The sequence below is a fragment of the Neltuma alba genome, unplaced genomic scaffold (genome assembly GCF_004799145.2).
Source record: "Neltuma alba isolate B1F8T4 unplaced genomic scaffold, ASM479914v2 tig00013522_pilon, whole genome shotgun sequence".
Lineage (NCBI taxonomy): Eukaryota > Viridiplantae > Streptophyta > Magnoliopsida > Fabales > Fabaceae > Neltuma > Neltuma alba.
In genome coordinates, this window is record NW_021637740.1 from 205,284 (window position 1) to 220,223 (window position 14,940).

At 40.3% G+C, this 14,940-nt stretch overlaps 4 protein-coding genes across 4 annotated transcripts; 3 read left to right on the forward strand and 1 right to left on the reverse strand.

Moving 5' to 3' along the window:
• The first annotated feature begins 817 nt into the window (after nucleotides 1-817).
• Nucleotides 818-2,570, forward strand: LOC114738082 (probable pectinesterase/pectinesterase inhibitor 41). The gene is made up of 2 exons (XM_028926100.1): nucleotides 818-1,790; nucleotides 1,876-2,570. Exons 1-2 carry the CDS (start codon nucleotides 818-820, stop codon nucleotides 2,568-2,570), a joined length of 1,668 nt encoding a protein of 555 aa, XP_028781933.1.
• Nucleotides 2,571-3,651: 1,081 nt separating this feature from the next.
• On the reverse strand, nucleotides 3,652-4,215 carry LOC114738083 (uncharacterized). The gene has a single exon (XM_028926101.1). It carries the CDS (start codon nucleotides 4,213-4,215, stop codon nucleotides 3,652-3,654), a length of 564 nt encoding a protein of 187 aa, XP_028781934.1.
• Nucleotides 4,216-5,796: 1,581 nt separating this feature from the next.
• LOC114738072 (epoxide hydrolase A) lies at nucleotides 5,797-8,098 on the forward strand. The gene is made up of 3 exons (XM_028926090.1): nucleotides 5,797-6,268; nucleotides 7,270-7,511; nucleotides 7,818-8,098. The coding sequence occupies exons 1-3, from the start codon at nucleotides 5,804-5,806 to the stop codon at nucleotides 8,062-8,064; spliced, it is 954 nt and encodes a 317-aa protein (XP_028781923.1). The 5' UTR covers nucleotides 5,797-5,803; the 3' UTR covers nucleotides 8,065-8,098.
• A 1,502-nt stretch (nucleotides 8,099-9,600) lies between these two features.
• On the forward strand, nucleotides 9,601-12,295 carry LOC114738064 (exocyst complex component SEC15B-like). The gene has a single exon (XM_028926075.1). It carries the CDS (start codon nucleotides 9,732-9,734, stop codon nucleotides 12,150-12,152), a length of 2,421 nt encoding a protein of 806 aa, XP_028781908.1. The 5' UTR covers nucleotides 9,601-9,731; the 3' UTR covers nucleotides 12,153-12,295.
• Nucleotides 12,296-14,940: the final 2,645 nt, after the last annotated feature.

The following is a 14,940-nucleotide window of genomic DNA, read 5'->3' on the forward strand; positions in this document are numbered from 1 at the left end:
AGTTGATTATAAGGATATTTTAGGAAAGAAAACACCTATTTATAAATAACTAACTTAACTTCTTTTTTAATTTTCTCAAATTAGTCAACTGGGTCTTATAATTAAAGCTGGAGGTAGTATTATTTAGTGACACTTTCACAGGGCGTACATGTTATGTGTGGAAGTGTGGAAGCATTTCAAATAAATGGCATTTATGAAGGAATAATCCGGAGGATGAAAAAAGTAAACTATGTGAATCACGAGGTGAGAAAAAGAAAAGAGAACCACCTATATGGAAAGGGATAAGGAAATCACATCGATCTAGCAGAGTTAAACCAAGAAAGAAACAAAAGGAAATTAATAGAGAACAGAGTGGCAGTGGCTACAACGCGGAGCTCTCAGGAAGAAGAGAGAGATATGAAGCTATTTTCTGGAAACTAAACCTGGAAAAGTGGAAAACTCCCCCGGAGAGTAGTAGTAATTAAGAAGATTGTCTTCATGTGAGTGGGTAACAGCTCGGACGCGGTTATCACCATCGCAGACTGGCCAATGCAGTAACCGCCGGTTTGGCCTCTTCTTCCACCCTCTCTCAAGTATTTCCTCTACGCGAAGCCACGCGTTACAAAGTAGGAAACTGAATTTTCATTGATTTTATATTTAACTTTGATTTTTTTTATATTTATTTTCTCAGTGGAGAAATGGACACACACTTTACTGATTCTGACGTTCTCATTACAGAGATTATTTCTCTTTCTCCCCTATCAATACGTACTCGTCACCGACCTAGCCTTCCCATACAGACTATCAACCCAGCCTCTCCTCCCGTATTTTCTCAACAATGGCCTTCGTGATTCTCCTCTTTCTACTCTTTCCTTCACTAGCTTTTGCAGAATCTCTCTCTCCTGCAGCTCTATGCCACCATTCCCCCCAACCTTCTTACTGCATGTCCCTCCTTCCTCCTCAAAACGCCACCGTCCATGACTCTTGTCGCTCCTCTATCCTCCAGTCCTTATTGCGAGCCCGCAGATTCTTGAACTCCCTCGACCAACTTCTCCAACGGCGCTCTTCTTTGTCTGCTGTGGCGGTCGCTGACCTTGAAGATTGCCGAACGCTTGCCGACCTCAACGTAGATTTTCTCTCAAATTCCTTGCAAATTATCAATAAGGCGGCTGGGTCTCTAGCAGATGTCGAAGTTGAAGGTGTTCAAACCATGCTCAGTGCTGTTTTAACCAACCATGAAACCTGCTTGGAAGGCCTCCAAGACACTTTCGTTTCCTCTCATCCCAACCTTGTAAGAAAGCTGGTTTCCCCACTTACCGTCGACAAGAAGTTTTACGGAGCCTCTTTATCCCTTTTTACAAAAGGTTGGGTCCCCGCCGTGAGTAAACAAAAACCTGAATTATCGCGACACCATCCTCCCCAAGTGCAAGTTGTATTCCGAGATGGTCATTTGTCTCTCGCGATGTCGAACAGAACACGTGCTATCTTCGAGGCTGCTAGTGGTAGAAAACTAGACCTGGCTTTTGCAGTTCCCAACATGTTGCATGTTAAAGACATCGCGATTGTAAGTAAAGACGGAACAGGTGACTTCACCACCATCAACGATGCCCTTTCTGCAGCTCCCGACGACTCTTCCTCTTCGGAAGGCTACTTCTTGATCTATGTCTCGGCCGGAGTTTACGAAGAATACATCTCCATCGATAAGAAAAAGACCTACTTGATGATGATGGGAGATGGTATCAACAGAACTATCATCACAGGCAATCATAGCTATGCATATAAGTGGCATCCCTATAGATCTGCAACATTCGGTAATTGATTCAAACAGACACCTATATATAATGTCAAAACGATATATTCTTGCTTAATCAATGCGAGCATTGTGAATGCATGCAGCTGTGCACGGGAAGGGATTCATGGGAGTGAATATAACATTTCGTAACACGGCAGGGCCGGAGAATCACCAAGCGGTGGCAGTGCGGAACTCAGCAAATTTGTCCTTGTTTTATAGCTGCAGTTTTGAGGGATACCAAGACACACTGTACGCACATTCCATGAAACAGTTCTACAGAGAATGTGATATATACGGGACGGTGGATTTCATATGCGGGAATGCGGCTGCCGTGTTCCAAAACTGCAATATTTATGCTCGTAAGCCTATGAGGAAACAGTTCAACGCCATCACAGCACAAAGTCGAGAGAGCGATGATCAGAACACGGGCTTCTCAATACATAACTGCACAATTAGAGCAGCGGAGGATCTAGCAGGGACGGCGGCTACGTACCTAGGAAGGCCGTGGAAGCCACTGTCGAGGACGGTTTACATGGAGAGCTTTATGGACAACCTCATAGACGGGGCTGGCTGGCACTTCTGGGACAATGATAGTGAGAGTCGATTGGATAGCCTGTATTACGCAGAATATAATAATTCAGGTCCGGGATCTAACACCTCACATCGGGTCACTTGGAACGGTTATCATGTCATTAACTCTTCCATTGCTGCTGATTTCACCGTCTCCAGGTTCTTGTTAGGGGATTATTGGCTGCCCCTCACTGGCGTCCCCTACACCGGTGGGTTAATTAACTCCTGATTTCCTCAATCCTATTGTATATAAATACTTTTCCTTCTTTTTCCCATTAATCCTCTAAGTTCTTAAATCGTGTTTTCTTAATTTTGTTATGAATCGTTTGAATTCTTATATGTGAATTTTATATTATTTATATATAGATTTTAGTCTTGGTATTTCTTGTTTTTTCTTGCTATTATTTTCAAAAGAAAATAAAGTTTTAACTATAACTTTGATATACGAAATCAAAAAAAATCTCTTAATATAGTCTCTTAATTATTGCCGCGTGAGTACAAATAACTAAAGCCACTACTGGGTTGACACTTGATCATGTCTTTTAGAAGCAATGTCCAACTAAAATTCAATTAATTTATTTAAAATATTCAATTCCGCGTTTATCATAATCGTATAACGTTAATATTAATATATGAGAAGAAAAATCAGTAAAAATTTATATGTCATAAAATATGAGTTTAACATATGTATATATAAACATTTGAATATGGTGACCTAGCTACAGCACGTTACGTAGGAGTAACATCATTAATAAAGGCTATATGCAGATCCGGAACGAGTCATTACATAAGCCGTGGGCGATGGGTGAACTTTGTGTTGGTGGTGATATTTTTTGAAAAGCACAAGCAAATGAGCCCAAGCTTTTAACATTGTCAACCACAAAATTGACCCTTTTTTTGCTACTTTAATAGAAAAGACGACCGACTAGAAGAAATACAAGTGTTTTACTTTTAAGGGGAAAACCCAAGCTGTTCTGCATATGTAATTGGCATATCTGCTCCTGGGAATTTCAAGTTGCACAGTAGTCTTCCTTATTTAAAAGCTTTCTGAGCTGTCTTGTGCTATATATTAACATCGGACACGAAGCTTGATGTTTTAGATATGGCAACCAATGTATATGTATCTGGCTATTTACGAAATTATAACAAAACGTAAGTGCATTTGGAACGCAGATCTGCTCTAAAAGCTCTAACACCTAAGCAGGACCATTCTAGAAATGGAAGAAAACGTTGAAAGGCACCGTCCACGGCAGTGAAAGCATTAATTTGACGCGCAGAATATTCCAAAGAAGAACAGAGGATGTTGAGATTTAGAGTTGGTTGCATATGGCGCCGGCAATGACGCATAAATTGTAGAAACCTTTGGCCTTGGCCAGCATGACTTGCTCGGTGCCTTCGAGAGAGGCCTTGCAGAGATCGGTGGCATCCGTAGCAACCTGGAGCCACTTCTCAGTATCATAGGAAGCATCCGCCGATACTGCATTAAGTGCGATATCAATCTGTTCTCCTGCATCCGACAACATGTCTCTGCAATCCGATAATCCCTGTTGAACCTGAGGATCCAACCTGTCGTTTTCCATCAGAACCTTCAATTCATAAATCACCATCGTGGCATTCTTGGATGCCATTCTCAGAAACGATATTGCCAGGTCCTTGGCAGTCAAATTCCCCTGCCCATGCACCACCAGTGGGTCCGCTTTTAATGTTTTCACACAGACAGCCTTCGAAGCTGTCTTCCCACACACTTCCTCGATCACGGCGTTAACATTCTGCTGCCCTGCACTGCTCTTATCACCTGAGCCGTGTGTCGCACGAGGCACCGTTACGAGGCAAATAACCAGCACTGCTAACACAAGATATGAAATGCGTTTCATTTTGTTTCTTGTACTTTTTGGTGTTACTTTCCTGCTTGTGTATATTGTGTGTGTTTAATTTTAATATATACAATGGAGTTGATAACTTCACGGATGGGTCCAAGTCCGGAGGGTTAAAATAGGTTGGAAGGGGATTGGGGGAGAGATGCATGCGCTTCGCCTCTCGTCAATTCCTTAATTATTACTTGCATGCATTCCCCTTGAAACCAGGTCATTTGACTATTTTCGTGTCCAACGCTTCATTTACAGGGGGATTGACAATTTTAGCTTCGTTTTTACCGTCTTCTGCTTAATATAAAAGCTAATTTAACTTTTAATTTAGTGTTAGATTTGATATTTCAATTTATTTTATTTCTTATATATTCTTTTAAAAATAGACTTTGTAGTAATTACACATGTTAAATGTTCTATTAAATAATAATCTTAACTAATACACATGATTAACAAAGATATTTTAACGAAGCAAACACATATTTATAAATAAATAACTAATTTAATAAACATTTTACATTTACTTAAATCAGTCTAACTCGTTTTTAATTATATCAGAGAGAGGAGGTAGAATATGATAAGCACTGCGTTTGTGCCAAAATGCTATGCCCTGAAATCCAAGTAAAGTGGCACACTAGGACCGGCTACTAGGTGCTCACAACCTCGATCTCGGTTTTTAAGATTCATGAAAATTTATTGGGTGTTCTAGTACATTAATAATCAACTAATTTATAAATATTAAACAAGTAGTTAAATTTATGAATTATTATCATGTAAAAATACGCATGCATTTATCCAAAATACCCCTTTTTTTATTAGTCACTTAAAATTTATAAGGATGCAGCTTTTCTCATGAAATGATATAGAATAAAAGAGTGAGCAAAATTATTTTTTTAAAAAAAAAAAGGTAACATGCGAAGACAATATTTGCTGGCAAAAAAACGTGAGAATATAATTTTTAGAAAAAGAAAAAAGTGAAACCTTATTTTGTTTTAAATTACAGCACATCCATAAATTAAGTTTCATATTTAAAACAAAGGTGCTGCCTTTTGGGATTGAACCAGGAACAACGAAGAATCATATGGACAAATTCCCCAGTAGAAGCTCCGGAGACCCTACACCAGGATAGTATTAAACGGGGAAGCATCCGGAGAGTCAGCCTCTTTTTTTTGTTTTTAACGAAAAAAGTGCTACATTTTGCACGCAATGGACTGTATCATGCATGTGCACTCATCTACACAGATCGAGATTAAATTTTAATTTCTGTCTGATTATAATTTCCCCCAAAGTCGTATTGCATATAGATTTAAAAAATTATATTTAAAAAAATGAAGATTTTTTTAAATTTTAAGCCAATGTCCAGCCTAGCAACATCAACAATGATATGTAACGCATAATTTTTATCAAATTAGGTAAAAATAGTATTATTAATTATATTTAAAAATTTAAAATCCTTTTTGGATAAAAATCAATGTAAAAAATAATTGGATAAAGCCGATAAAAGCGGAATCCTTGGGGAGGAATCACTGCAGCATGTTGATTTTTCAATTCGGAAGAGGGAGCGGAGCAAAGGCGAAGAGCAAGTCGAGGCGCGAAAATGGAGAAAATAGAGCACACCAGGGTGATGACGAACGGGATCAAAATGCACCTGGCCTCAATTGGATCAGGCCCAGTAGTCCTTTTGCTCCACGGCTTCCCTGAGCTTTGGTATAGCTGGCGTCACCAGCTCCTCTCACTTGCCTCGCTCGGCTACCGGGCCATCGCTCCTGACCTTCGAGGCTATGGCGATACTGACGCCCCGCCCTCTCCTGCTTCCTATTCCGCCTTACACATCGTCGGCGACATCGTCGGACTTCTCGATGCCTTGGGTATTGAACAGGTATTTTTGGTGGGTCATGATTTTGGCGCCGTCATGGCTTGGTATTTCTGCTTGCTCAGGCCCGACCGTGTGAAGGCCTTGGTCAACCTGAGCGTGGCCTTCAGCCCAAGGAATCCGAGAAGGAAGCCACTTGAGAGCATGAGAGCCTTGATGGGCGATGATTACTATATCTGCAGGTTTCAGGTGAATTCGTCTTCTACACTTGTCATGATTGCTTCTGCCTGCTAATCTCGGATTTAGTTTTTATAAGGAAGCTGTTTTCGTTTATTTCTAGTCCGAATATTTGATAGGTAACAAGCTGAATTAGATATTAGAGTTGATGCATAATATAAGAGTACTTCGGATTGCCATGCCATGTCAAAATTTGATCTCCAATTTCTTCGTTCTTGCTGGCCATAAATAACATTACTCACCCATAAGCTGTCCATGACGAGCATTAACTTACGTGTATTTAATCTCCGGCAATACAAATTCTATCCCTCTTCAACCAAGCAATGCTGGCCGATCACATTAATTTTTTTGCCTTAGTGCATTGTAAATTCGTGCAATGCAACTGAGGAGAATTTACAAAACTTCAAATCAACCGTTTGAAAGTAGAAGGGGGCAGTCTAACCTCAGGGGCCAGGGCACTGTTATAATGATATGATTATCGGTTTTCGCATGAATAATTAATCCAGTAGTAGTGCCTTTGATTTCTTTAAGAACATTCACGACTTATTTCTTACCTTGACAAGGTCCGGTCTCTTCCATTCATAACGTTTGATTTTTTAATGAAGTTTTATTCCGCCAAAACAATTCCTATAATAGTTTTATTTGGGCTTCATATGCCCGTGGTTTTCAGAAAATATTCAATCCACAGACAAAGGAGTAAAGCGCAAGCAGTATGCTGAGTTCTGATTCTTCTGAACACTCTTAGTGTGACTTAGTTAATGATACTGACCAATATTTCTTGACTTACGGATATCAAACTACATATGGGCGTGCATGTTTTAACCTTCTTCTTACTCTGCTTCATGATTCGTTATCTAAAATCAATTTCTGATTGACACGAAGCAGTACCTTGCGATTCAACTTGTCCCATTATTGTTTCCATTGTTCGTCTATATGTTAATTTTAATTGGTAGTTATTTTTCATAGGGAGTTTTAGCAGTTAAACTAATATCTGCGATCCGCTTGTCCTGTAGAAACCGGGGGAGGCTGAAGAAGAGTTTGCCCGTGCTGGTACTGCTAGAATAGTGAAGAAATTTTTAGCATCTAGAAATCCACGTCCGCCTCGTGTACCTAAGGAGATAGGATTTGGAGGTTCACCTCACAGTCCAATAACTTTGCCTTCTTGGCTGTCTGAAGAAGATGTCAACTATTATGTCAGTAAATTTGACCAGAAAGGCTTTACTGGTGGTTTAAACTACTATCGTGCGCTGGATCTGTAAGTTTCTGTCATTCTCTGTTGGGAAAGCAGACTTCTTGCATGAAAAACCCTACTTATAAGATGTTCAAATATAACAAATAAAACATGGTGAAAATTTATATGTTGTCGATGCCCTGCATAATAGAAATTCAATGATATTTTCACAAATTTCAAACTCCGATGTTTCGTAGATATAGTTCGAAGTCTTAAAAAAATTGAACGCTGATGTATTACACGATACCAAAAATTCCAGTTTCTCCCATCTGTTGATCGTGATTCTTTTTCTCGGTTTCTTATCCCACCCGCCAATTTGGTTGTCTGCAGAAACTGGGAACTCACAGCGCCATGGACTGGGTTACAGATCAAAGTTCCAGTCAAGTTTATTGTAGGAGATCTGGACATTACATATAATACTCCAGGCGTTAAGGAATATATACATAATGGCGGGTTTAGGAGAGATGTTCCATTCTTACAAGAAGTGGTTGTTATGGAAGGAGTAGCTCACTTTCTAAATCAAGAAAGGCCAGAGGAGATCACTGCGAACATTTATGACTTCATCAAGAAATTTTAAGCTGACCGTCACAAGTTTTTAGCGTATGACTATATGTACCGCTAACAATGCCCACCCTGAGGCTTGTCAATGCTTGTATGAATGTCAAGTCTGTGGAACTTCTTGCATATCAGCTAGAGTTTCCTCTTTTCTTTACTTGGTTTTCAAAAGTTACAAGGGAATTGTGAGAGGCATGGTTACTTGAATTGATCGTGGGATTTTGATTGCCCAATCTCTCTCACACAAGTTGATGGAAAGCTTGTAGAGACATTTGGGGCTAGACGAACCCATATGCAAGTTCCCTCGAGATGAGAAGAAATGGATATTCTGGTGTTATATGATATTGAGGTTGGAGGACTCGTGCTAATTGCTTAACAGAGATAGCAACTACTCCACCTCCCTCCAAACCAGCTGTCATGAGTCGCATGCCACACGCAGCACATGAACGCCCTAATTCTTTCTGTCTCACCCCACCTCACTCTCCATATATTCTTCCAGTTCTAAATATAAAACTTTTTTTGTGGTGTAAATTACACCACAAAAAAGGTCTTATAGTTAGGATCGGAAGAGTATTCCGAAAGCTTCACCAAAGTGCCCTTGCTGCCCTAATAATTGTTCTGTTTAAGGTTTTCCGTTTAAACTTCTATCCTTGTACTTGTTTCTCATCGACGTTGATGCACTTTTGGCTGAATCCAGGAAGCAATTGCGTCTGTTGACTAAACTTTCATTTATTATATTTATCTGCTTACCGTGTTTAAAGCAGGCAGGCAGCAATGCTTTTATTTTTACCATGCGAGGCGAAGGAAAATCTTTACTAGTAAAATAAGGTCAGATCATGTGAGACCTCAAAAGATTAGCACCCGACTGACAGCAATGTTAAACTACCATGGATCAGTTGGACCACCCCAACCGCCCCGCATTTTTTCTCAGAAATTCATTAAAGAATTTAATCATCGTTGTTCGAAAAACGTTGTGATGCATATTAATTTTTTTACATTTTAAAGTTAAAATTTATTTTAACTTTTCTCTCATGTTCCTGTCTTCAAAATAGTATGAATCATATATATATATATACATATATATTATTTTACTAGATTGCATAGAAAATAATCGTGGTCTGTGAGACAGGATTATAACTAGGACAAAACATGGGTTTATTTCTCCAACCAAATTTCAGCACATAAATTTTTTAAATTATAAAAAGTTACATGAATGTGATTTCAGATTCTCATTAAATTGTCCTTAATAATAAAAATCACACATAAAAAGATTTAGTTGAAAAAATGAATTTAGTTAATGGATCTTTATTTTCTGCTCCTCCTCATTACTAATATTAGTATTAGTATTACTATTATCACAAAAAGAAGTCCACGTGCCGTTTGGGTTTCTGTCTCCGCCAACCTGTAATGCCTGATGCGTCCTCACAGACACAAATTGAGCTGCGAAGTACAAAATACGAGCACAAACTGCCGTTTCAATTTATGCTGCGGTGGCATTTTGGTCATTACACATTAAGAGCCGTCGTCAAAATCTTCAACTCCAGGCATCAGTTTTCTCCTTGGTTAACCGAGCGACTCTATGATTTGTCTAAATAACTGTCCTATCGCTACTAATCCGATTCCTATATCCCCTCCGGTTGTGACGGCTCCACGGTCCCCCGTCGCTTCCAGTTGCTTCGAATTGTGACGATGCAACCTTCCAAACCCCGTCGGAAGGTTGTTCCGGCGAACGGTGAAGACTCTGCTGACAAATTGGACCAGCTCCTTCTCTCATCCGCCATCTGCAACAACGAAGACTTGGGGCCATTTGTTCGCAAGGCTTTTGCTTCCGGCAAGCCCGACTCCCTTCTCCACCACCTCCGCCACTTTGCCCGCTCCAAAGAATCCGAGATCGAGGAGGTCTGCAAGGCGCACTACCAGGATTTCATCCTCGCTGTTGATGACCTTCGATCCCTCTTGTCAGACGTGGACTCCCTCAAGTCGGCCCTCTCTGACTCCAACTCCAAACTTCAGTCCGTTGGTCGCCCACTCCTCTCTTCCCTTGATGCCTTCGTGGAAACTCGAAACGTGTCTAAAAACGTTAATCTCGCACTCGAATCTGTGCGAACTTGTATTCAGTTGATGGAAGTTTGCTCCAGAGCCAACCGTCATCTGTCCGGCGATAATTTTTACATGGCTTTGAAATGCTTAGACACGATTGAGAGGGACTATTTGGACAAGACGCCGTCTTCTACGCTGAAGAGGATGCTGGAGAACAAGATCCCGGAGATTCGTTCCCATATAGAGAGGAAGGTGAGCAAGGAGTTTGGGGACTGGCTGGTAGAGATTCGAGTCGTGAGTCGTAATTTGGGTCAATTGGCGATCGGTCAGGCCTCTGCAGCGAGGCAAAGAGAAGAGGATCTAAGGATTAAGCAGCGTCAAGCGGAGGAACAAAGTCGGCTTAGCGTGAGGGACTGCGTTTATGCTCTGGAGGAGGAGGACGAGGAAGGGCTCGCTGTTGGCGGTGTTGGGATTGGAGAAGAAGGCAAGGATGGATATAACAATGGCGGAGCCATCCTAGGATTTGATTTGACACCGCTATATAGGGCTTACCATATACACCAGACATTAGGACTAGAAGATCGGTTTAAACGCTATTATTTTGAAAACCGAAAGCTTCAGTTAACATCGGACTTCCAGGTATCGTCGATGACTCCTTTTCTTGAATCCCATCAGACTTTTTTTGCGCAAATTGCGGGTTTCTTTATAGTTGAGGATAGGGTCTTGAGGACAGGTGGGGGTTTGATATCAAAAATGGAAGTTGAGAACTTGTGGGAAACTGCTGTAAGCAAAATGTGTTCTGTGTTAGAGGATCAGTTCTCCCGAATGCAAACTGCTAATCATCTTTTGCTCATTAAAGACTATGTGAGTCTACTAGGAGTAACCCTGCGAAGATACGGGTACCCCATTGATGCGCTGCTTGATGTTTTGAGCAAGCATAGGGATAAATACCATGAGTTGCTGTTATCGGACTGCCGTAAACAGATCGCCGAGGCGCTAGCAGCTGATAAGTTTGAGCAGATGTTGATGAGGAAAGAGTACGAGTATTCCATGAATGTGCTTTCCTTTCAAATACAAACATCGGATATCGTACCTGCTTTTCCTTACGTAGCACCCTTTTCATCAACAGTTCCAGATTGTTGCCGCATTGTGCGGTCTTTTATTGAGGATTCCGTGAGCTTCATGTCATATGGGGGGCAGCTAGAATTTTTTGAAGTTGTTAAGAAATATTTAGAGAGACTTTTAAGCGAGGTTCTGGACGGGGCTTTATTGAAGCTTATTAGTACATCAGTTCATGGTGTCTCCCAGGCGATGCAAATAGCAGCAAATATGGCTGTCTTGGAGCGTGCTTGTGATTTTTTCTTCCGCCATGCTGCACAGCTTTCAGGGGTTCCCTTGAGAATGGTGGAGAGAAACAGGAGGCAGTTCCCCTTGAGCAAAGCTCGTGACGCCGCAGAAGAGACGCTCTCTGGACTGCTTAAAGCTAAGGTTGATGGATTCATGACCTTGATTGAGAATGTAAATTGGATGGCTGATGAAGCACCTCAGAGTGGGAATGAGTATGCAAACGAGGTCATAATATATTTGGAAACTCTAGTTTCAACAGCTCAGCAGATATTACCGGCTCACGTCCTTAAAAGGGTCCTGCAGGAGGTTCTTTCTCACATATCAGAGAAGATAGTTGGGGCTTTAGCAAGTGATTCTGTCAAGCGGTTTAATGTGAGTGCTATCACAGGGATTGACGTGGATATCAGGCTTTTGGAATCATTTGCGGATAATCAGGGTCCCCTTTTCTCAGACGGGGATATTGATCAGTTAAAAATGGCACTTGCTGAGTCAAGGCAGTTAATCAATTTGCTTTTAAGCAATCATCCAGAGAACTTCCTGAACCCGGTGATCAGGGAGCGGAGTTACAGTGCCTTGGACTACAGGAAAGTAGTAACTGTATCAGAAAAGTTAAGGGACCCTTCAGAGCGGCTCTTTGGAACCTTTGGTAGTCGGGGAGCGAGGCAGAATCCCAAAAGAAAATCATTGGATACATTAATAAGAAGACTTAAAGATGTTAGCTGATTGAGGTCAGAGTTGTATGTAAGATCCTTACACTGATTATTTTTCCTTTCTGTTTCAACCCGTTTTTATTTTTATTTGAGCTGCCTAATATTATTTCCGAAATGAATTAAGGATAAAGCCTGCTTGTCACTTCCTTGTGCAAATCTTGTTTATGTTCATTTTTTGGGGTTCACCGAGACAAGTGCAAGTCATGTAATTGGATTTGTTATCTTCGCTTACTTCGAGTTCACTGAGAAATTTTTGAAGGCTGAAACAAGACCCTGCCAGATCCCGCCAGACTTCTGCCCGCAGAAGCCTATTATCTTCATCTGTGCTGAATTGTAACATACTAACATGATGCTTGTCTTGTGAGTAATTGCTGGTGCACGTTCAAGACTCTTGGCTCTCAGGTTAGAGAGTTCCAGATTTAGTTGGAATAGATTTCTAGATATCTGGTAGTCATTGTTTGGGCATTTGTCGCTTCTTGAATCATGCAATATACCATTTTGTTTGTTTGTTAACCTCTTGTCAAAACACACAGGATTGACGAATTTCCCGTGTTCTGACTTGTGCTTTTACATTGATTATTAATGAGGATCAAGAGTCGAGAGATATGTTGTATAAATTAAAGGCAGCGCACTTCGAGCTCTCTGGTAACCGTTTTGATTTCCCTAGGCTAGTGAAATTCAAATAGGCTTTTCTCAAACCCCCAATCCATAATTCATGCAAAGGCCTTGCTTGTGTTGAGCATGCTAGTCAGGTTTATAGATCAACACGCGTGCAGACATGCTGTTGCTAATAGTTACATGCATGTCACATGGACCAGAAGGAGTCGTAATGTTGTGTTGCTTTCTAAGTACCTTTTTAGTTTTTTGGGTTTATGCGTTATATGCTTGTCAGCTTGGACTCATTGCATATATGGCTGTGGAGCTCATCTCATCTGTCAATGCTTGTCGAGTGATTTGGACATCACTTTTCATGTTTTAATTGAAAATTACATATTCGATTTATGTATAATCATAAGTATGTTTTTTAACTGCAGCTTTGAATTTTTGAAATCGATGGTAGAGTAGGATTCCTCTGCTAGGAAGGTATAGATTTAGCATCATGTGTGGATAGGTCCCGTTTGGTATAAATTATGATGAAATAGGATGGAATATAAATATAGATGTGATATGTGTGTGTTTTTTAGAATTGAAAGACAAGCCTAAACTTGGCAACAAACAGAGACTACAGCGTATATGAGCCAGATAGAAGGCCATACGCTATGGTGGAGGGAATGAAGAAGGGGCTCAAAAATAATCATATGGATCAATACCTAGGGGCCCGAGGTAGGATGGTTTGATTGGATGTATTTGGAAGGTGCATGGGATGGGAATGAGGAGGTGCGTGGAGTTAAGTCAAAGGAAAGGCGGTGGTGGGAGTGGTTGTGGTTGTAGATTGGAGAAATGGGTGGGGCGCGTTGGCGTGTGAGGGCGCGTCGCCATCTGCTGACACCATGTTGCGATCACTCTCTCTCTCTCTCGCCCTTCACGCCCCACTCCTTTCCACCTCGTCGCCCCGCCTTTTCCCATCCTCCCCTTCTTCCAAATTCCACCGTGGAAGAGGTGGCCTTTCAGATTGTTGACAAATGTCCGGGCAACCTGCCTGCGCGCCGGAGTTTTAGTAAAATCTCTCTCTTCCCTTGAAAATTGAAATTTGGAAGTCTTTAATAAATAGTCTACGTATGATAAAAAAAAATACCAATACATAATTTAAAAATTAAATAAAGTCATAAAAATTTTCAAATTAATTCTTTTAATGGAGCACCTAATATTAAGGGCTGCCTCGTTTTAGCCAGAGAATTTAATAGAAGCCCGATCAATTTCAGCGGATGGGATGTGGGGATTAGTTTTTTTTAAAATGATTTTACGAGATAAATGCGTGAAAAAAATTGGTCTCAACTTACAAACTCCCCTGCCAGATAGGGCTAGAAAAACCAACAAAGCTCTTAAACCGAACATTTAGCGTAAGTTGTACGTTTTCAAAACTCAAACGCAAGACTTGTGGTTAAATTGGCTTAACTTCCTCCAGTGAAACCATGGTCTAACACTGGCTAAATTAGTAGTTTTCCCGCACAGGGAGAATGCAAGCATGAGAACGTGCGTGAGAGATTAAAATTATATTTTTTAATATAAAATTATTAATATAATCATTTTAATAACTGGGAAAATTCGAATTTTGCATAGAAAACTTCTCTTCTTTTTTTATTCTTTTTTTCCCCCCTTCCCAAACAGCAGAGAACTTGCCAAAGACTCTTGGGTTTAGTGGCACCAACCCTCCTCTTTGCGAGGGAGGTTACAGGATCAAACCTGTGCTGTGAAGGTTTTTTTGACCTGTACTATCATGTGAACTAAGTTTGAAAACTGATAGAAACTGCATGATCCAGTTGATTAATCTGCTGTTTGGATTTGTCAGCGGCTGTTAAATTTGGGTTATAATGAAGTCAAAATTTAAAACTTAAAAATGAGTTTTAAAAAATCAAGTGGGTTTGAACCTAATAAAAGGAAGGGAAAAAAAAAGTCTTGAAAAAAACTATACCACAAAAAATGAAATATTGAATCCTTTAGAAAGCCCACTTCATTTTAAGACCCTTCATCATATGCATTATGTAACGTGGTTTGATTCGGGATTTGTTGGCAAAAAAGATGTTAACACCTAAAGCAATACATAAACTTTTAACCAAACTTGGTCTATGTTTAATAAGTTATGAAATTATAATTTACGATATTGTTAATTTGCGGTTATGCTGTGAGATTTTTTTTTTTGG